Here is a 23,167-nt window from a genome sequence, read left to right as displayed (position 1 = left end):
TTTTTTCCAAGATTTTCTTCCAAAAGTTTTATTGTTTGTCTTTCATACTTAAGTCTTCAATCTATTTGGAATTTTTTAGTATGGTATGAGGTAAAGAGTCAAACTGTACTTTTTGCCTTATTGTCTGGTTGTCCCATCACCACTGATTGAAAAGTCCATCTTTTCACCATTTTTTTTTTTAAATTATAACCACTCTACTGGGTATGAAGTAGTACATAACTATGGTTTTTATTTTCATTTCCCTGATGACTAATGAGCCTGAGCATCTTTTCATGTCCATATTAGCCATTTGTATATCTTCTTCGGAGAAATATTTATTCAAATCCTTTGACTATTTTTTAATTGTTTTATTTGTCTTTTTATTACTGAATTATAAGGGTTCTTTATATATTCTGGATACCAGTCCCTTATCAGATATATGATTTGTAAATATTTTCTCCCACTCCTTGTGTTGTCTTTTCATTTTTCAATTGCACACAAAATTTTAAAAATTTTGTATTGAGACATAATTGACAAATAACATACAATTTTAAATTTGATCAAGTTTAGTTTGTCTATTTTTCTTTTGTGCTTTTGGTGTCAAGAGACCATTGCCTAATGAAAGGTCATGAAGATTTACTTCTGTTTTCTTCTAAGAGCTACATTTGTTTTGTTTTTGTTTTTTGTTTTGTTTGTTGTTGTTGTTGTTTTTTGAGTCACTCAGGCACCCATGGGTCTTATTTATTTAAACCACACAAGAGTCAGATCTGGCCGGTGCCATCCTTTGTAAATGAAACTGTGGTGGACACTGATTCCCCCAGGAATGACTAAAATACATGGTTTGGAAGGTCTCTGCCAGTTTTTCCTGGCAAGTTTCTTCTTCTATATATGAATTTATCTAAGGTTAATGATTCTTTTTTTTAAATTTTTTTTATTAACGTATAATGTATTATTTGTTTCAGGGGTACAGGTCTGTGATTCATCAGTCTTACACAACACACAGCGGTCCCCACAACACATACTCTCCCCAATGTCCATCACCTAGCCACCCCATCCCTCCCACCCCCTCCACTCCAGCAACCCTCAGTTTGTTTCCTGAGAGTCTCTTATGGTTTGTCTCCCTCTCTGGTTTCATCTTGTTTCATTTTTCCCTCCCTTCCCCTATGATCCTCTGTCTTGTTTCTCAAATTCCTCATATCAGTGAGATTATATGATACTTGTCTTTCTCTGATTGACTTATTTCGCTTAGCATACCCTATAGTTCCATCCATGTCATTGCAAATGGCAAGAGTTCATTTTTTGATGGCTGTATAATATTCCTCTGTGTGTGTGTGTGTGTGTGTGTGTGTGTGTGTGTGTGTGTACCACATCTTCTTTATCCATTCATCTGTTGATGGACATCCAGGCTCTTTCCATAGTTTGGCTATTGTGGACATTGCTGCTATAAACATTGGGGTGCAGGTGCCCCTTTGGATCACTACCTTTGTATCTTTGGGGTTAATACCCCGTAGTGCAATTGCTGGGTCGTAGGGTAAGAGCTGCACAGTTTTAACTCTTATACTTGTAAAGAAGAGATCTAATTTCACACTTTTACATATAGATATCCAGTTGTCCCAGCACCAGTTTGTTGAAAAGACAGTTCTTTCCCCATTGAATTGTCTTGACATCCTTGTCAAACAACAACTGACCATAAATGTAGAGGCTTATTTTTGGACTATCAGTTCTATTCCATTGATTCTATTCCATCTGTCTTTATGCCATTACCACATTATCTTGATTACTGAAGCTTTTTGTAAGTTTTGAAATCAAGAAGTGTTAATACTCCTATTTTTTTTTCAAGATTGTTTTGGTCATTCCAGGTCTTTATTTTTTCATATGAATTTTAGGATCAGCTTGTCAATTTCTGCAAGAAAGTAATCTGAGATTTTGATAGGGAGTGGATTGAATCTGTAGATCATTTGGGGGAGTACTGTCATCTTAACAATATCAAGGCTTCCAATCCATGAACATGTGATGTTTTTCCATTTATTTAGATGTTTTAAAACTTTTTTCATTAATGTCTTACTGTTTTCAGTGTATAAGGCTTGCATATCTTTTGCTCAATTTATTCCTAAGTATTTTATTCTTTTTGATGTTACTTGTCATATCTGTTATTAAATTATGCTAATAAAATAAGCTGAAAGGTATTCTCATATTTTTCCTAAGCTCTGCAATATTTTGTATTAGGTTGGAATTATCTGTTCTTTGAATATTTGGTAGAAGATGGGGGTAAAACCATCTCAACCTAGTGTCGTTTTCTTTGTCAGGAGGTTTTAAACTAATTTCTTTAATCACTACAGAATGATTCAGGCTTTCTATTTTTTCTTTAGGTGGGTGTGGCAAATTTATTTTTTTCTAAAAATTCATCTAAGTTTTAAGACTTATTCGCATAAGGCTGTTCATAAGTTCTTCTTGTTATGTTTTAAATCTCTTAACCACCTTTCGTTAAGTCCTCCCTTTTATTCTGAGTATTGTTTATAATGCCTTCTTTCTATTTCTCTTTTCTTGTTCATTCATGCAAGAACTTTATGATTTTTATTAATTTTTTAAAAAACCCAACTTCTTTTGGATTTTTTTTTTTTGCTTTTCTTGTGTGCGTGCGTGTGTGTGTGTGAGGTTCTGTACAAATTTTAGGATTGTTTGTTCTATTTCTGTGAAGAACGCCATTGGAATTTTGATAAGGATTGCACTGAATCTGTAGGATGCTTTGGGTAGTATGAACATTTAAGCAATATTCCAATCCAAGAGCATGGAATATCTTTCTATTTATTTGTGTCATTTTTTTTCCATCAGTATCCTATAGTTTTTATGTATAGGTCTTTTACCTCCTTGGTTATATTTATTCCTAGGTATTTTATTCTTTCTGATACAATTACAAATGGGATTATTTTCTTAAAATCTTTTTCTGATAGCTCACTATCAGCTCACTATTTGTATCCTGCAATTTTCCTGAATTTGTTTATTAATTCTAACAGTTTTTTGGTAGAGTCTTTAGGGTTTTCTATATGTATTACCATGTCATTTGCAAATAGCAACAGTTGCACTTCTTCCTTTCTGATTTGATGCCTTTTATTTCTTTTTCTTGCCTAGGACCCCTTTCTGACTAGGACCTCCAATACTATGTTGAATAAAAATGGGGATAGTGGGCATCCTTGTCTTGCTTCTGCTCTTAGAGGAAAAGCTTTCTCGTTTTCACTATTGAATACTATGTTAGCTGTGGGCTTGTCAGGTATGGCCTTTATTATGCTGAGGTACATTCCCTCCATACCCACTTTGTTGAGAGGTTTTTTTTTTTTTTAACATAAATGATAAAAATAAATTGCCAAATGCTTTTTTCTGCATCCACGGAAATGATCATATGATTTTTTAGCCTTCATTTTGTTAATGTGGTATATTGATTAATTTGCAGATGTTGAACCATCCTTGCATCCCTGGAATAAATCCCACTTGATCATGAAACTTTTAATGTATTGTTGAATTTGAGTTTCTAATATTTTGTTGAGGATTTTTGCATCTGTAATCATCAGGATATTGGCCTGTAATTTTCTTTTCTTGTAGTGTCTTTGTCTGGTTTTGGTATCAGACGAATGGTAGCCTCAAAAAATGAGTTTGGAAGTGTTCCTTCCTCTTCTACATTTTGGAAGAATTTGAAGGATTGGTACTAATTCTTTAAATGTTTGGTAAAATTCACAGTGAAGCCATCTGGTCCTAAACTTTTGTTTGTTGGGAGGTTTTGGTTACTGATTCAATCTCCTTACTGTTAATGAGTCTGTTCAAATTTTATATTTCTTCATGATTCAGTCTTGGTAGGTTGCATGTTTCTAGGAATTTATCCATTTCTTCTAGCTTGTCTAATATATTTGCATATAAGTATTCATAGGAGTCTCTTATGACCCTTTAGATTTCTGTGGTATCAACAGCAATGTCTCTTTCACGTCTGATTTTATTTGAGCCTATTTTATCTTGGTGAATCTACCTAAAGGTTTGTCTATTTTGTTTATCTTTTAAAAAATAGCTCTTGGGGGTACCTGGACAGCTCAGTCGTTAAGCGTCTGCCTTCCGCTCAGGTCATGATCCCGGGGTCCTGGGATCGAGCCCCATATCGGGCTCCCTGCTCTGCAGGGAGCCTGCTTTTCCCTCTCCCACTCCCCCTGCTTGTGCTCCTGCTCTCGCTATCTCTCTCTCTGTCAAATAAATAAATAAAATATTAAAAAAAAATAGCTCTTGTTTCATTGATCATTTTTTTTTAAAGATAGTATTTATTTATTTGACACAGAGAGACAGCGAGAGAGGGAACACAAGCAGGGGGAGTGGGAGAGGGAGAAGCAGGCTTCCCGTGGAGCAGGGAGCCCGATGTGGGGCTCGATCCCAGGACCCCGGGATCATGACCTGAGCGGAAGGCAGACGCTTAACGACTGAGCCACCCAGGTGCCCCTCATTGATCATTTCTATTGTCTTTTTGGTCTCTATTTCATTTATTTCCACTCTGAAATTTGTTATTTTCTTCCTTCTACTAACTTTGGGTTTAGTTTTTCTTTTCCTAGTTCCTTGCAGTGTAGTTAGGTTGTTTATTTGAGATCTTCTGTTTATTGCTATAAACTTCCCTCTTAGAGTTGCTTCTGCCACATCCCATGTTTTGGTATATTGTATTTCCATTTTCATTTAGCTCAAGTATTAATTTCTCTTTTGATTTCTTCTTTTACCCATGGGTTATTCAGTAACATGTTGTTTAACCTCCACATATTTGTAAATTTTCCAGTTTTCTTGTATCCTCTAGCAGTATTATAGTTCTACATTTAGGTCTATGTTCCATCTCAAATTAATTTTTTTTAAAGATTTTATTTTTTTTTAAGATTTTATTTATTTGACAGACAGAGACACAGAGATAGAGAGGGAACACAAGCAGGGGGGAGTAGAAGAGGGAGAAGCAGGCTTCCCACCGAGTAGGGAGCCTGATGTGGGGTTTGATCCCAGGACTCTGGGATCATGACCTGAGCCCTGAAGGCAGATGCTTAATGACTGAGCCACCTAGGTGCCCCTAAAGATTTTATTTATTAATTTGACAGATAGAGAGAGAGAGAACAAGCAGGGGAACAGCAGGCAGAGGGAGAAGGAGAAGCAGGCTCCTCGCTGAGCAGGGAGCCCTATGAGGGGGTCAATCCCAGGACCCTGGGATCATGACCTGAGCTGAAGGCAGATGCTTAACCGACTGAGCCACCCAGGTGCCCCTCAAATTAATTTTTGAGTATGGCATGAAGTAAGGGTTGAGGTTCTTTTTCCATTTGAAATTCCAATTTTTCTAATATCAGTTTTGAAAAATCTTTCCTTTCCCATTAATTTCACTGGTGTCTTTGAAGAAAATCAATGGACTAAATATGCAGGTCTCTATCTGGACTTTCTATTGTGTTCCATTAGTCTACTTATCTATTTTTATGTCAATACCATACTGGCTTATGCTTTTTTTTTTTTTTTAAGATTTTATTTATTTATTTGACACAGAAAGACAGCTAGAGAGGGAACACAAGCAGGGGGAGTGGGAGAGGGAGAAGCAGGCTCCCCGCTGAGCAGGGAGCCCGATGTGGGGCTCAATCCCAGGACCCTGGGATCATGACCTGAGCCGAAGGCAGATGCCCAAAGACTGAGCCACCCAGGCGCCCCTGGCTTATACTCTTAAATTTGTGCACTCCCACTGTCTTCTTCTACCACAAGATTATCTTGATTATTCTAAGGTTTTTTGCATTTTCATATAAATTTTAAAATCAGCTTGTCAGTTTGTATAAAAATGTACCCTAGGATTGCAGTGAATCTTTTTCTGGGCTCTTTCTTCTGTTCCATTGATCTATTTGTCTATACGGTCATCAATACCACACTGTCTTGATTACTACAGCTTTATAGTAAGTCTTTAAGTTGCATAGCATCAGTCCTCCAACTTTCTTCTTCAAAATTGTTTTGGCTAGTCTAGGTCTTTTGCCTCTCCATACAAACTTTAGAATCAATTTGTCCATATCCATAAAATAACTTGCTGGGATTTTGATTGGTATTCCATTGAACTGTAGATCAATCTTGACAATACTGAGTTTTCCTATCTATGAACATGGAAAATCAATGCATTTATTTAGCTCTTCTTTGATCAGATTTGTCATTTTCTTCATATGGCTCTCATACATATTTTATTACATTTATATCTATGTGTTTCATTTTTGAGGGTGCTAATATAAATGATACCGTGTTTTTAATTTTAAATTCCATTTGTTGGAATATGGGAAAGCAATTGGCTTTTGTATATTAACCTGTATCCTGCAACCTTGGTATAATTGTTCACTAGTTTCAATAATTTTTTTTTTACATTATTTGCAAATCTAATTAAAACCTTTTTGAAGTTTTTATTTTAATTTCAGTTACATTTCAAGGGTTTTATGTTGATTCTTTTGAATTTTCAACATAGATAATGATATCATCTCTAAACAAAGAAAATTTTAATTTCTTCCTTCCTTGTCTATATATCTTTTACTTCCTTTTCTTGCCTTATTGCATTAGCAAGGACTTCTAGTACAATATTAAAAAGGAGTGAAGAGAGGGGTAATCTTTGCCTTGTACCTGATCTTCATGGAAAAGCTTCTAGTTTCTCACCATTAAGTATAATATTAGCTATAGTTTTTTTTTTATAGTCTTTACTCTGTTGAAGAGATTCTCTATTCATTGTTTACTGAGAGTTTTTAGCATCAATGAGTGTTCGATCTTCTCAAATGCTTTTTCTGAATCTATTGATATGATCATGTGATTTTTCATTATTAGTTTGTTGATGTAATGGATCACATTAATTGATTTCTTAATGTTGAATCAGACTTGTATACCTGTGATAAATCCCACTTGGTCATGATGTATTGTTCTTTTTATACTTTTTTGGATCCAACTTGCTAATATTTTGTTGAGGATTTTTGCACCTATGTTACTGAGAGATATTGCTTTGTAGTTTTCTTCTCTTGTAATGTCTTTGTCTAGTTTTGGTATTAGGGTAATGCTGCCCTTATAGAATGAGTTAGGAATTATTCCCACTGCTTCTCTACTCTGAAAGACATTATAGAGACTTGGTATAATTTCTTCCTTAAATGTTTGGTAGAATTCACCAGTGAACTCATCTGGGACTGGTGCTTTATGTTTTGGAAGGTTATTAATTATTGATTCAATTTCTTTAATAGATACAGGTCTATTCATATTTTCCATTTCTTCTTGTGTGAGTTTTGGCAGATACCGTCTTTTGAGGAATCAGTCCATTTTATCTAGATTATCAATTTGTGGGCATGGTTGTTCACAACATTGAATCTATAGATCAATTGGGAAGAAGTGACATCTTCACATTTTTTTTTTTTAAAGATTTTATTTATTTATTTGAGAGAGAGAGAGAATGAGAGAGAGCACATGAGAGTGGGGAGGGTCAGAGGGAGAAGCAGACTCCCTGCCAAGCAGGGAGCCCGATGCGGGACTCGATCCCGGGACTCCAGGATCATGACCTGAGCCAAAGGCAGTCGCTTAACCAACTGAGCCACCCAGGCGCCCTGACATCTTCACATTTTTAGTTTTCTAATCACATTACCTTAAAATTTTTCTCCATTTATCTTAATCTTTTAAAAATTCTCTCAATTGGGGCACCTGGGTGGCTGGCTCAGTCAGTTAAGCCTGCCTTCAGCTCAGGTCATGATCCCAGGGTCCTGGGATCAAGCCCCACATTGGGCTCCTTGCTCAGCCAGAGCCTGCTTTTCCTCCCTCTGCCCCTTTCTCTGCCGCTCCCTCTGCCACTCCCCCTGCTTTGTGCTCTCTCACTCTCACTCTCTCTCAAATAAATATAATCTTTAAAAAAAAAGAATTCCCTCAATAATGTTTTGTAGTTTTCATTTTAGAAATCTTTCATATCTTTAAAAAAAATTATTTTTAGGCATTTGATGTTTTTAATACCATTATAAATGGTATTTTAAAATTGTATTTTCCAAGTATTTGTGGCTAGTACATGAAATTAAAATTGATTTTTGTAGTTTGACCTTATGTCCTTTGACCTTGTCTCAGCTTTTGTTTGTCTGACTTTTGTTAATTTCCTTCATTTTTTCTTTTTTTCAGGTGTTTTGTTAGTTAATCTGAATACATACATATATAGATAGATAGATACCTTTTAGTTACTTCTTAGTGTTTTTTTTTTAAACTGAAGTATACTGGACATACAGTGTTATATTAGTTACAGGTGCACAACATAGTGATTTAATAATTCTATACATTATACTACGCTCACAATCATACAGATGTAATTACCATCTGTCATCATATAATGTTATTACAATATTATGACTAATATTCCCTATGCTATACTTTTCATCCCCGTTATTATTTCTTTATAACTGGAAATTTGTACCTCTTAATACTCTTCACCTATTTGCCCATCCCTTCCAGCCCTGTTCCCTCTGGCAACTGCCAGTTTGTTCTCTGTATTTATGATTATGGAAAAAAGTCTCCTTTATTTTTATTTTTTATTTATGTTTTTTAAAGATTCTATTTATTTGCCAGAGAGAGAGAGAGCACAAGTGCACAGCAGGGGGAGCAGCAGGCAGAGGGAGAAGCAAGCAGAAGGAGACACAGGCTCCCTGCTGAGCAAGGAGCCCCACTGATCTCAGGACTCTGAGATCACAATCCCAGCCCAAGGCAGACGCTTAACTGACTGAGCCACCCAAGCATCCATCTCCTTTATTTTTAAAGAATCTTTTCTGCTAGATATAGAGTTTGTAGTTTATAGGGCTTTTTTCTTTCAGCACTTTAAAGATATTATTTGATTACCTTTTAGCTTCCATTCTTTTTTTTTTAAAGATTTTATTTATTTATTTACTTATTTATTTGAGAGAGAGAGCACAAGCAGTTGGAGCAGCAGGCAGAGGGAGAGGGAGAAGCAGGCTCCTCAATGAGCAGAGAGATGGACATGGGGCTCGATCCCGGGACCCTGAGATCGTGACCTAAGCTGAAGGCAGCCGCTTAACCAACTGAACCACCTGGGTGCCTCTAGCTTCCATTATTTCTGATGTGAAATAATTTAAAATTCTTATAGATGTTGGGGCGCCTGGGTGGCTCAGTCAGTTGAGTGTCCAACTCTTGACCTGGACTTGAGTCTTGAGCTCAGGGTTATGAGTTCAAGCCCTGTGTTGGGCTCCACTGTGGAGCCTACTTTAAAAAAAAATCTGGGGTGCCTGGGTGGCTCAGTTGGTTAAGCGACTGCCTTCGGCTAAGGTCATGATCCCAGGGTCCTGGGATTGAGTCCCGCATCCAGCTCCTTGCTCTGCAGGGAGCCTGCTTCTCCCTCTCCCTCTGCCTGCTATTCCACCTGCTTGTACTCTCTCTGTCAAATAAATAAAATCATTTAAAAAAAAAGGATTAAAAATAAAAAAAAATTTTAAAAAAATCTGTCCTGTGGTGCCTGGGTGGCTCAGTCGTTAAGCATCTGCCTTTGGCTCAGGTCATGATCCCAGAGACCTGGGATCAAGCCCCGCATCGGGCTCCCAGCTCCGCGGGAGGCCTGCTTCTCCCTCTCCCACTCCCCTTGCTTGTGTTCCCTCTCTCTCTGTGTCTCTCTCTGTCAAATAAAAAGAAAAAAAAATTCTTATAGATGTTCTCCTGACTCTAATGTGTCCTTGTTTTCTGTCTGCTTTAAGATTTATCTGTGGTTGGGGAAATTGGAGGGAGCGATGAACCATGAGAGACTATGGACTCTGAGAAACAAACAGGGTTTCAGAGGGGACGGGGGTGGAGGGATGGGTTATCCCAGTGATGTGTATTAAGGAGGGCACGTACTGCATGGAACACTGGGTGTTATACAAAAACAATGGATCGTGGATCATGACATCAAAAGCTAATGATGGGGGCGCCTGGGTGGCTCAGTCGTTAAGCATCTGCCTTCCGCTCAGGTCATGATCCCAGGGTCCTGGGATTGAGCCCCGCATCGGGCTCCCTGCTCACCGGGAAGCCTGTTTCTCCCTCTCCCACCCCCTGCTTGTGTTCTGTCTCTCTCTGTCAAATAAATAAAATCTTTAAAACAAAAACAAAAACAAAACTAATGATGTCTGGTGACTAACATAACATAAAAAAGAAAAGATTTATCTGTGGTTTTCAGCAGTTTGATTCTCGTCTACTTAAATGTGGTTCTATTTGTATTTATCCTGTCTGAAGCTCTGTTGAATTTCTCAGAACTTTAAGTTGGACGTCTTTCAATAATTTTAGAAAAAATTCAGTTATTATTTATTCAAACATTTTTCTATCTACTCTCTTTCCTTCTGGGATCCCAATTACACAAATGTAAAACCTTTTGATATCATTCCACATGTCCTGGATTCTCTTCTTTTTTCATTCTATTTTTTTTCTATGCTTCAGTTTGGGTAATTTTTATTACCACTTTATATTATTGTAATTTAAGTTACATGATCTTTTTTTGTTTTGTTTTGTACATTCTGCTACTAAGCCCATCCAATGACCCTTTCATTGAAGATATTGTATTTTCCAGTTCTAGGATTTTCATTTGATACTTATAGTTTCCATCTATTTGCTGAGATCCTCCCATTTGTTCACCCATTCTGTTCTTCTTTTCTCATAAATCCTTTACTGTATTTATAATAGCAGTTTTAAATCCTTGTCTGCTAATTCCAACATCAGGGGCATCTGTAGGTCAGCATCTGTAGTCCATTTTCCCCTAGATTGTAAGTCATACTTTCCTGCTTCTTTGTATGTTATTAAATTTTCATTCTAGATTGTACTGTGAAAATTGTGGAGACTCTGGATTATGCTATCTTATTCTAAAGAGTGTTGAGTTTTGTTCTGGTGTATCCTTTGAAAGCTTTGTTTTAGGTTTTGTTAGGGTGGGCCTATTTTGTATTTCCCCTTCATCCTGTGGTAGTCTTTGATCATGATTTATGGTCCTTTTGACACTTTTTGGGTTTTAGTGGAAAACTTGAGATGTTTATAAATTCTAACTTGCTATAATTCAAATGCCAAATTCTGTCTCCCCAACACTTGGCAGCAGCCGAAATCTCTGCTCTACTCTTTCTTTCTAGTTGTTGCTTTTTTTCTGGATTCCTTGAAGTCACACCCTGGGTATGTATGGGTTAGGGGAGAACCAATGATCTGAGGGAATTTGTATGCAGATTTCAGAGCTCCCTGCTCCATGGCTCACTTCTTTCTAGGTTTTTCACCCTTAATTTCCAGCTACTCTAGCAGCCTTGAACTCTGACCCCTATGTCAATATCCCATTAAGACTTTCTGTTTCAGTTCTAATCTCTCAAGTGCCTCATGAACTGAAAAGTTCCTTTGGGTGAACAGCTGGATAAATGTGGAGCTCACCTCATTTTCTTCTTTTTTTTTCAGGGATTTTGTACCATTTGGTTTCTGCTTGTTTTTTTTATTGCATTACAGGCCTTAAAAGAGTGGTTTTAAAATATTTTGTCTGGGGTTAAAAAATGTTTTTGGTAGGAGAGTTAGTCTGATACAATCTCTTTTATCATTCCAGGAACTAGAATTCTCCTCATGCAGATATTTATCAGTTCTTTTTAGTGTAGTGCAAGTCAAATAAAGATCTGCTAACCCTCGGATAAGCCTGGAGTATGAAAACCCTGACATTTTTTGAGGAGATGGCAGCGTAGTTAGACATTGCTGTTCAATGAATACTGACTAGTTGTTTAATAAAATGTTTATTTTATTTAAAAAAATCTCTTAACCTAGGACTAGCATTTGACCTTTAAACTACTTGCTCATCCATCCCCTTCATTATCATGACAAGAAACAGGTCCATAGAGGTTGAACTTGCTCTGGTAAAGACTGACTAGATGCTCATAAAAGCTGTTTTCTTTTCCTCAACACAAAGTTAAAGTACATTTCCCAGCCTTCTTGTATCTGGATGGAGTTCTGTTACTAGATCCTGCCACATTTTCTCTTTTCTCCTCCTATCTACCAGGTAGGTAATGCCAGAGCAATTTTCTTCTTTTCTTTTTACCAGAGTAATTTTAAAGACACTTTTGATAATGGTAGAGCCACAATATGGAAGGAGCCTGGGTCTCTACATGACAACCTGGAGTGGAATTTTCTGCTGACCACTATTTTACTGTGATATGGGCAAGAAAATAATCTTTATGTTAAGCTACTGAAATTTTGGATTTTTAAAATAGAAGTTATTGCTAATTATGCTAATTAATTTGCACAGGCAATACCCTAATTATTGGTAAAGATATGACTATAAATTAGTCCTCTGTTTCCTTGATGGTTAACAAATAAAATAGCACTCATATGTAACTTACATAATTATCATATTAGTACACTAGTTTACAACAGAATTTACAACAATTAAGAGCATGCCATTTTATTAATAGAAAAATGGTGACTTACCCAGAGATCGAATGCCTTTTTGTTCAAGAAAGCTGTTTAAAATATTTATATTAAGGTTTAATATAAATCCCAGTTCTGGCGTAAGTTTCCAGAAGCGATCCTATAAAATAAAACAAATTTAAGCCACATTATTGAAATTTATTCACATACATAAGAACTTAATATAATAAATGTTTCTAATTATTTCAATTCCGATAAATACCATCATCAAGCACACTGTATTGAAATTAAATTTTATTATCAAAAATTTTTATTATTTTTATTATTCTTAAAATGGAAGTTCTTCATATACTAGTGACTCAATATTTTTGAGAATCTCAAAAATACTATGGATGTTATGTATCAGGTGGCACTTATAAAAAGTATGGAAAGAGGCTCATGTGTAAGGATTTTTAAAAATGGTGTTATGCATTTTTTTCTTCTAGTAATGCTTTGAACTGATGTTTCTCAAACTTTTAAGTAGCATGATTCCTTTTGAGCAACATTAAAAATGTGCCTTTATGATGTCTGAAATATGAAAATGACATTTTTTTACTAAATATAAAATTGTTATGGTGAATATGCTTTTTAAAACTACCTTATTTATTCTCACTGTCCCCTGCCCACTTCAGCTAACTTTTAAGGCTGATGTTTTTTACATATTATGAGGTAGTTGTAAGCCTGAACATGGGGATCTTGAACTTGAAGTAGATCGACTCCAGGTCTCAGGGGAAATAATACAGGGAACAGAAAGGAGGGTGAGGTCATAGGCAGATGCACAGACTCTACAGCAATAATTTGAAAAATAACAGCAGTGATATATGCTAACTAGTGTTGAACTAGTTCTAGGTGCCGGGTTTTTTAAAAAAAATCTTTTTAGCCACTTCTTGTGGAGAGGCTATTACTATACCTTTTGCAGATGAGAACCACTTTTCAGATGAATACTGAGGCACAGAAAAGTTAAAGCAACTTGTTCAAAGTCACACAGCTAACAAGCAGCGGAGGCACAATTTAAGCCCCAACAGTCTGGCTCCAGGGCCCATGTGTGAGACTGGGTCTTAGTACCAGTGCAGGAACTATATTTATTGAATGTTTATTAGCTTCACAAATGGAATGATAATCTTTAACACAGTCTTACATGTTGAGTATTATTCCCAAGACCATATGTGAAAACAATCAGAATATACTTACAATACTTGTTCTTTATTTCACAATGGGAAGTTTACATGATTGCAATTCATCTATCTGTTCTAGAAGCTAGGAAATCAAGGTGTTACCCCATGACCTATTCAGGGATGCTAATTTTCAACTGAGGAATATTAACATTCACTTGCATGATATTCTGGACTAAAAATTAAAAATAGATAAATACCATCATCAAGCACACTGTATTGTTCAATGACTTTTTTCAAGCAAGATTTTCTCAGTGAAGGAAGCAGCATGTTGATTTACATTCTTCCACCAGTCACTTACCTCAGTAATGCCCTGGTAAACATTTCAATGACCAGCTACTTTGAATAGCTCTGTGCTGAACTCTAAAGCTAATTAACCGTAGACTTGGGGTGCCTGGGTGGCTTAGTCGTTAAGCGTCTGCCTTCGGCTCGGGTCGTGATCCCGGGATCCTGGAATCGAGCCCTGCTAGGGCTCCCTGCTCAGCGAGAAGCCTGCTTCTCCCTCTCCCACTCTCCCTGCTTGTGTTCCCTCTCTTGCTATGTCTCTCTCTCTGTGTCAGATAAATAAAATCTTTAAAAAACCAAAAAACAAAAAACCATAGACTTAAGGATAAATAAAACTAATACCTCAGTTTGTAGCCTGAAGAGTTCAGTCCAAGGCACAAAATTCATCCAGCTCTGTTCATCTTTTTGTGCCTGAAAGCTTGCAGTAAAGTCACTTCCTGTTATATCAGATTTTGCCACTTTTTTTCTTTTAAAAAAAGGACTTGCCAGAAATTTTGGTGTTTCATTATTTTCTGTTTCAGAAAAACTTCCATTACTTGAAGCAGATAATGAAATTCCAGCAGAAAGATCTGTACGGAAAGAACCCTCCAATTCAGTGTTAGCAAACAGATCTATTGGTGGCTTGTAACTGGCTCTGGAATGAACTGGAGAATTTTGAAAATAAAGAGGAGAAAAAGAAAGGGAATGAACGTCAAACCCTCTGGATGGACCAGCAGAACTAACTCTACGAGGAGGCAGAAGAATATTCGGCTGCAGGGGAGAGTCCAACTCAGGGAAAATGCTAGCAGAATTGTCAGTCTTATGGCCTTGATAAGTTTCAGGTAGATTAACCTCTCTGGAGTTAAATGAGGTACTTGCAAGAGCAGAAAAAGCAAAGGAACCAAGACAGGTGGGAGGCAGTCTGAAAGGGGTACATGACACAGGGGTAATGTCACCCAAATAGTCAGCTTGAAGGTCTTGGTCATTCTTAGATGGATCAAACTGTTTGAGACTCCTAGCAACCTTCTTAGAACATAAGCGGGGAGGATGGCGGAAACCAGAACCGTCAAAGGGCTCATCTTCCAAACGGGCTGAACCACGGGCAGCAGAAATGCTGCAACAACCTGCCAGTTTCAGGAAAGGGGCATCTCTACATAGTGGTTGTTTAAATGAATCCATCTGACTTAAACCCAATGGCTTTTCCACATCTCCACATTCAAAGTTGAGTGTTAAAGGTTTTTCTGATAGTTGGGAACTATCTTCAAAATCTTCAGAATCTTGGGGGTATAGCTCAGTGGTAGAGCATTTGACTTCAAAATCTTCAGAATCTTCCAGCTGAGATGATCTAAACTTTCTGTTAGTCAAATGTGGTTGTTGCAGTTCTTCATTCCATTCAAAGAATGCTGAAAGAGGCTGTCCAAGAGGAAAAATATAATGTAAGGGAAAACACAAAATAAAACAAACAACCAAACACACTTCCTAGAGTTGACTTCTGGGTAGACAAGCAATTGCTTATCCTAGAGCATTGAAAGAGGAGAGATTGAAGATAATTTAAATACAATGCCCTTGTTATATAGATACAAATCTGAGATTTGGAGAGAATAGCAGTAATAAATACATCAAAAATCTTAGTTTCTCTTTGTTCTTAGCATGTTGAAACTTTGAATACCCCTCATTTTATACAAGAGGAAACTCAGGACCATCAAAGTGTCTTGTCCAAGATTTTATAATTAGCAGTATCATAGTGTGTAAATTAGCCCTAAAATAAGCTGATAATTTGAAATAAATTATTCTAGTCTTTTATTCTGCTTTACAGCAATATTAAGGAAATGAGATGACTGACAAAAAATTTCAAAAGCTTTAAAGTAACTGCATGAATATATCTTTACACCAGACTTTGAACAATATGTAAAACAAAAGGGAATTAAGGATGCTATGTTACTACTATTATTTGAATGTAAAGTCTTTCTTAAAAAGTTGTAAGTAAATAAAATTCAGTTTTATATGAATTACAAGTTTTTGAGATATTTTGGAAATAATTAGCCTGGCAGCACCTGGCTGGCTCAGTGGATAGAGTATGTGACTCTTGATCTCAGAGTTGTAAATCTGAGCCCCACATTGGGAGTACAGATGACTTAAAAATAAAATCTTAAAAAAAAATAATTAGCCTATAATTTTACCAATGTAAATCAGCTATTTTATTTTCTTTTATTATTATTATTTTTAAATCAGCTGTTGGTTTTTTTTTTAAAGATTTTATTTATTTATTTGACAGAGACAGCTGGGAACACAAGCAGGGGGAGTAGGAGAGGGAGAAGCAGGCTTCCCGCGGAGCAGGGAGCCCGATGTAGGGCTCGATCCCAGGACCCTGGGATCATGACCTGAGCCAAAGGCAGATGCTTAACGATTGAGTCACCCAGGCGCCCCTTAAATCAGCTATTTAAAAAAAAAAAGAGTAGTTCTTTCCCAACTCAGTCATTTCCAGTATACATTTAAATAATTATACTGCAGAACATATGACAAGACACCTATTTGAAAATAATACTTAAAAACAATGTTTCTCTGGTTAAATTTCTTTTCATTAGATAAACTGAAAAAAAGCAATAGTGATAGACTAGACCTATTAGATATTAAAGCATTTTATAAAATTACAATAATTAGACACATCAATGGAACAGAATGGATGGTCCAGCAATAGATCCTAAAACACATGGGAATTTAGTAGATGATAAAGATGACATTTTAAGTAAATGGGAGGAAAAAGAATTATCCAATAAACGGTGTTGGGGAAAGCGGGTAGCTATCTGGAAAGGAATAAAGTTAGTTACATACTTCCCATCTTATACCAGGATAGATTCCAAGTGGATGAAAAATTAAATGTAAACAAGAAACCATGAACAATTTTAAAAAATAAGTAAGAGGAAACTTTTAGGAAGCATAGTCTCTGAATAGGAAAGGTATTTCTAAGCATGATAACAAAACAAAACAATATAAAACAAAAACAAGAAACCCAAAGATCAAAAAATTTGACTGCATTAAGAAATCTGCATGACAAAAAGATGATGAACCATAAAAGTGTCCTGTCCAAGATTTTATAATTAGTAGTATCACAGTGTGTAAATTAGCCCTAAAATAAGCTGATACAAAAATATAAATGGCAAACTGGGACACAAATCTGTGCAACTCAAATTACAAACGGCTAATTTCCCTAATATCTATTTTTCCTGAAATAAATAAGAAAATGACTAGGGGCGCCTGGGAGACTCAGTTGGTTAAGTGTCTGCCTTCGTCTCAGGTCATGATCCCAGGGTCCTGGGATCGAGCCCCACATTGGGCTCCCTGCTCTGTGGGGAAGCCTGCTTCTCCCTCTCCCTCTGCCTGCCACTTGCTCTCCCTGCTTGTGCTCTCTCTCTCTAATAAATGAAATCTTTAAAAAAAAAATGACTAACATCACAATAACAAAGGTAAAAAAAACATTAATAGATAACACATAGAGAAGAAGATATCTAGAGCTCTTAAGAATATGAAAACATGCGGGGCGCCTGAGTGGCTCAGTTGGTTAAGCGACTGCCTTCAGCTCAGGTCATGATCCTGGAGTCCCTGGATCGAGTCCCGCATCGGGCTCCCTACTCGGCGAGGAGCCTGCTTCTCCTTCTAACCCTCCCCCCTCTCATGTACTCTCTCTCTCTCTCATTCTCGCTCTCTCAAATAAATAAATAAATCTTTAAAAAAAAATATGAAAACATGCTCATCTTCATTCACAAAGGAATGAAAATTAAAATATCACTAATACATTTCTCACCTGTCTGATTTGCAAAGATCAAACATTTGAATGATACACTGGGTTAAAGAGGGACAGAGTAAAAGCCTCTTGCATGCTAGTGATGGGATTGTGAATTGACATAACCTACACAGAGGGCAATTTGGTTAGAGCTAATTAAAATTTTCAGAATAGATTTACTTAGGTATAATTGATGTACAATAAACTGCATATTAAAGTGCATAATTTGAGGGGGACCTGGCTGGCTCAGTCAGTACAGCATGTGACTCCCGATCTCAGGGTCGTGAGTTGGAGCCCCACACTGGGGGTAGAGTTTACTTAAAAAAAAAAAAAAAGTGTATAATTTGGTGAGTTCTGACATGAGTATACATCATGAAACCATTATCACAATGAAGAGAATGAACATAACCACCACTCCCAAGATATTCCTGTGCCCTTTTGTAATCCATCTCATTCCTCCCCTCGCTGTTGCCAGGCAACCACTATTTGCTTACAATAACTTCAGATTGGTTTACATGTATTTTGTATTAAAGGAATCATACAATTTCTATTTTTTGTTTGACTTCTTTTACTCAGCATTAACTGTCTTGACATTCATCCATGTAGTTGCATGTATCAACAGTTAATTCCTTTTTATTTCTGAGTAGTATTCCATCATACGGCAATATCACAGTTTGTTTATTCATTCATCTCCTGATGGTTCCAACTTCTGGCTACTACAAATAAAGCCACAATGAGTACTCATGTAGAAATCTTTGAACACACACCTTCATTTCATTTGGTTGGGTCAAATGGTTGGTGTAGGTTTTATTTTTTAGGAAACTGTCGAAGAGTTTCTAAAATGGTTGTGCCATTTTATACCTCTACCAGCAGCGCATGGGAGTTAGTGTTCCACATCCTCGCCACATCTAGTACTGTCAGCCCCTTTTAGGCCATTCCAGTGGGTATGGAAAGGTATCGCATCGTGGCTCCAATTTGCATATTCTTATATGACTGATGAGGTTGAGCATCTTTTCATATGCTTGCTTGCCATCTGTATGTCTTCTTTGGTAAAGTGTCTGTTGAAATCTGTTCATTATTTTATTGGGTTACCTTATTATTGAATTGTAAGATTGCTTTATATATTTTATATGTCTTTGTCAGATATGTTTTACAAATATTTTCTCACAAATGTGGTTGGCCCATTCATTTGCTTACTGGTATCTTCTGAAGAGCAAAAGTTTTTGATATAAATGAAGTCCAATTCACCAATTTTTTTAGAGTTTTTTTTTTTTTTAAAGAAACCTCTGTCCAACACAAATTCATTAACATTTTCTCCTACATTTTCTTCCAGATATTCTAGCTTCAGTTGTTACATTCAAGGTCTATATTCCAATCAATCTTTGCACATGGTGTGAGCTAAGGATAGAGGTTCATTTTTGTTTGTTTGGTATATGGCCATCCAATTGTTCCAGAACCATTTGTTGAAAAAGATCACCCTTTCCCCATTGAATTGCCTTGACACCTTTGTAGAAAATCAGTTGACCCCAATATATGTGGATATATTTCTAGACTCTCTACTCTGTTCCAACGGTTATATGTTTCAGTGGTGTTTCTGTGGTGCAGATGTCTATTTTACACTAATATCACACTCTCCTAATTACTGTAGCCTTATAATAAGTCTTGAAATCAGATAATGTAAGGCGTCCAGCTTTTTCTTCTTTTTCAAGGTTGTTTTGGCTAACCAAGATCCTTTACATTTACATATACAATTTAGAATCAGTGTGTCAATTTCTAAACAAAAAACTTGCTGGGACTTGGAGTTGGATTGAACTGAATCTATAGATTAATCTGAGGAGAATCAATATCTTAACAATACAGAGTCACTTAATCCAAGAACATTTATTTAGGTCTTCAATTACAAATTTCTCAGCAATATTTTATAATTTTCAGTGTACAGGTCCTGCTTATTTTGCCAAATTTGATTCTACGTATTTCCTATTTTCTATGATATTATAAGTGGTATTGATTTTTAAATTCCAATTTTTGATTGTTGCCAGTATACAGAAGTCCAGTTGGTTTCTAATATTGACCTTGCATCCTATAACCTTGTCATTAGTTCTACTAGTCTTTCTATGGAATCTTTAAGATTTTCTACAGAAATAATTAGGTTGCTTATGAGTAAAGACAGCTCTACTTCTTCCTTTCCAATATGTATGCTATATATATATATATATGTATATATATATACATGTGTGTATATATATGTGTGTGTATATATATATATATTATAGACATATATACATATACACATTTTTTTCTGCTTTAGGTACCAGCTACAGTCTTCTATGCAATGTTGAACAGAAGTGGTAAGTTCAGACATCCTTTTTTTTTAAAGTACATCTGTTTAATTATATTATAATTATATTTTAACCATTAATGCAATATGTCTCAATAATTTCATTCCTATAATAAAAAAATAATGGTATAATGATGGTTTAAAGCTGGTTCAATTGCAATTTTAGAGGCTTAATTATCAAAAGTGAAAATAGAAGACTATTAAAATAGCTAAAAAAATAACGTGTCATAGTGCTAAATGTTTCTGTAACTATTGGTAAGGCTTACATCTAAATTTGATGCAGAATTCTTTTTTTTTTAATTTTAAATTTAAATTCAATTTAGTTAACAATACTGTATTATTAGTTTCAGGGGTAGAATTTAGTGATTCATCATTTGCATATAACTCCCAGTGTTCATCACATCAAGTGCTCTCCTTAATGCCCATCACCCAATTATCCCTTTCTCCCAAACACCTTCCCTCCAGCAACCTTCAGTTTGTTTCCAAGAGTTCAGCATCTCTTACAACTTGCCTCCTTCTTTAATTTTATTTATTTTATTTTTCCTTCCCATCCGCTATGTTCATCTGTTTTGTTTCTTAAATTCCACATATGAGTGAAATCATATGGTATTTGTCTTTCTCTGACTGACTTCACTTAGCATAATACCCTCTAGTTTTATACACATCATTGCAAATGGCAAGATTTCATTCTTTTTGATGGTTGAGTAATATTCCAGTGTGTGTGTGTGTGTGTGTGTGTGTGTGTGTGTGTACACACCACATCTTTTTGATCCATTCATCTGTCAATGGACATCTGGGCTCTTTCCATAGTTTGGCTATTGTGGACATTGCTGCTATAAACATTGGGGTGCAGGTGCCCCTTCCAATCACTATGTTTGTATCCTTTGGGTAAATACCTAATAGTGCAATTGCTGGTCATAGGGTAATTCTATTTTAACTTCTTGAAGAACCTTCATACTGTTTTCCAGAGTGGCTGCACTAGTTTGCATTCCCACCAACAATGTAAGAGGGTCCCCTTTTCTCTGCATCCTTGCCAACATCTGTTGTTTCCTGAGTTGTTAATTTCAGCCATTCTGACTGGTGTGAGGTGGTATCTCAGTGTGGTTTTGATTTGAATTTCCCTGATGGCTAATGATGATGAACATTTTTTCATGTGTCTGTTGGCCATTTGTATGTCTTTTTGGGAGAAATGTCTGTTCGTGTATTCTGCCCATTTCTTGATTGGATTATTTGTTTTTTGGGTGTTGAGTTTGATAAGTTCTTTATAGGTTTTGGATACTAGCCCTTTATCTGAGAGACATTTGCAAATATATTCTTCCACTCTATTGGTTGTCTTTTGGTTTTGTTGATTATTTCCTTCACTGTGCAGAAGTTTTTATCTTGATGAAGTCCCAATAGTTCATTTTTGCTTTTGTTTCCCTTGCCTCTGGAGACGTCTCTTCCAATCCATGAGCATGGAATGCTTTTTCCATTTCTTTGTGTTTTCCTCAATTTGTTTCATTAGTATTTGTTAGTTTTCAGAGTACAGATCTTTTACCTCTTTGGTTCGGTTTTTCACAGGTATCTTATGGTTTTTGGTACAATTGTAAATGGAATTGAATCCTTGATTTCTCTTTCTGCTACTTCATTATTAGTGTACAGAAATGCAACAGACTTCTGTGTGTTGATTTTATATCCTGCAACTTTGCTGAATTCCTGTATCAGTTCTAGTAATTTTTTGGTAGAGTCTTTCTGGTTTTATACATAGAGTATCATGTTGTCTGAGAAAAGTGAAAGTTTGACTTCTTCCTTGCTGATTGGGATGCCCTTTATTTCTTTTTGTTGTCTGATTGCTGAGGCTAGGACTTCTGGTACTATGTCGCTCTCTCCCTCTTTCTGTCTCTCTCAAATAAATAAATAAAATCTTAAAAAAAAAATGTTTCGGGGTGTCTGGGTGGCTCAGCTGGTTAAGCGGCTACCTTTGGCTCAGGTCATGATCCCAGCATCCTGGGATCGAGTCCCGCATCGGGCTCCTTGCTCAGCAGGGAGCCTGCTTCTCCCTCTACTGCTCCCTCTGTGCTCTCTCTCTCTCAAATAAATAAAATATTTTAAAAAATAAAAAAATAAAATAAATGTTTGGTAGAATTCCCCTGGGAAGCCATCTGGCCCTGGACCCTTGTTTGTTTGGGAGGTTTTTGGTTACTGATTCAATTTCTTTGCTGGTTTTGGGTCTATTCAGATTTTCTATTTCTTCCTGTTTCAGATTTGGTAGTTTATATGTTTCTAGGAATTTATCCATTTCTTCCAGATTGCCTAATTTGTTGGCATATAATTGCTCATAATATTCTCTTGTAATTGCTTGTATTTCTTTGGTGTTGGTTGTGATCTGTCCTCTTTCATTCATGATTTTATTTATTTGGGTACTTTCTCTTTTCTTTTTGATAAGTCTGGCTAGGGGTTTATCAATGTTGTTAATTGTTTCAAAGAACCAGCTCCTACTTTCATTGATCTGGTTTTTTTTTTAAATTTCTATATCATTTATTTCTGCTCTAATCATTATTATTTTCTTTCTCCTATTGGATTTAGGCTTTGTTTTCTGTTCTTTTCCCAGCTCGTTTAGGTGTAAGGTTAGGTTGTGTATTTGAGACTTTTCTTCCTTCTTGAGGAAGGCCTGTATTGCTATTGAGCATCTTTTCGTGTGCTTACTGACCATTCATATATCTTCTTTGTAGAAATATCTATTCAAGTCCTTTGCCCTACTTTTATTTTTATTTGTTTTTTTTTTTAATTTTTTAAAAATTTTATTATGTTATGTTAGTCACCATACAATACATCATTGGTTTTTGATGTGGTGATCCACGATCCATTGTTTTCGTATAACACCCAGCGCTCCATGCAGTACGTGCCCTCCTTAATACCCATCACCGGGCTAACCAATCCCCTCTCCCCCCTCCCATCTAAAACCCTGTTTGTTTCTCAGAGTCCATAGTCTCTCATGGTTCATCTCTCCCTCCAATTCCCCCCCCGCATTTTTCCCTTCCTTCTCCTAATGTCCTCCATGCTATTCCTTATGTTCCACAAATAAGTGAAAGCATATGATAATTGACTTTCTCTGCTTGACTTATTTCACTTAGCATAATCTCCTCCAGTCCCATCCATGTTGATGTAAAAGTTGGGCATTCATCCTTTCTGATGGCTGAGTAATATTCCATTGTATATATGGACCATATCTTC

General features: G+C 36.2%; 1 protein-coding gene across 1 annotated transcript in view; it reads right to left on the bottom strand.

Annotated features, from left to right (window-relative positions):
- The window catches only part of PARP4 (poly(ADP-ribose) polymerase family member 4), a 104,047-nt gene that overhangs the window by 9,728 nt on the left and 71,152 nt on the right, over positions 1-23,167 (bottom strand). Inside the window, 2 exon segments of the mRNA XM_081814698.1 lie at positions 12,421-12,520; positions 14,199-15,248. Of these exon segments, the coding sequence (XP_081670824.1) occupies positions 12,421-12,520; positions 14,199-15,248 (1,150 nt within the window).

Source organism: Leptonychotes weddellii, chromosome 3, assembly GCF_054177405.1.
Source record: "Leptonychotes weddellii isolate Sample4059 chromosome 3, ASM5417740v2, whole genome shotgun sequence".
Taxonomy (NCBI): Eukaryota; Metazoa; Chordata; class Mammalia; order Carnivora; family Phocidae; genus Leptonychotes; species Leptonychotes weddellii.
This window is presented reverse-complemented; position numbering and strand designations above follow the sequence as displayed.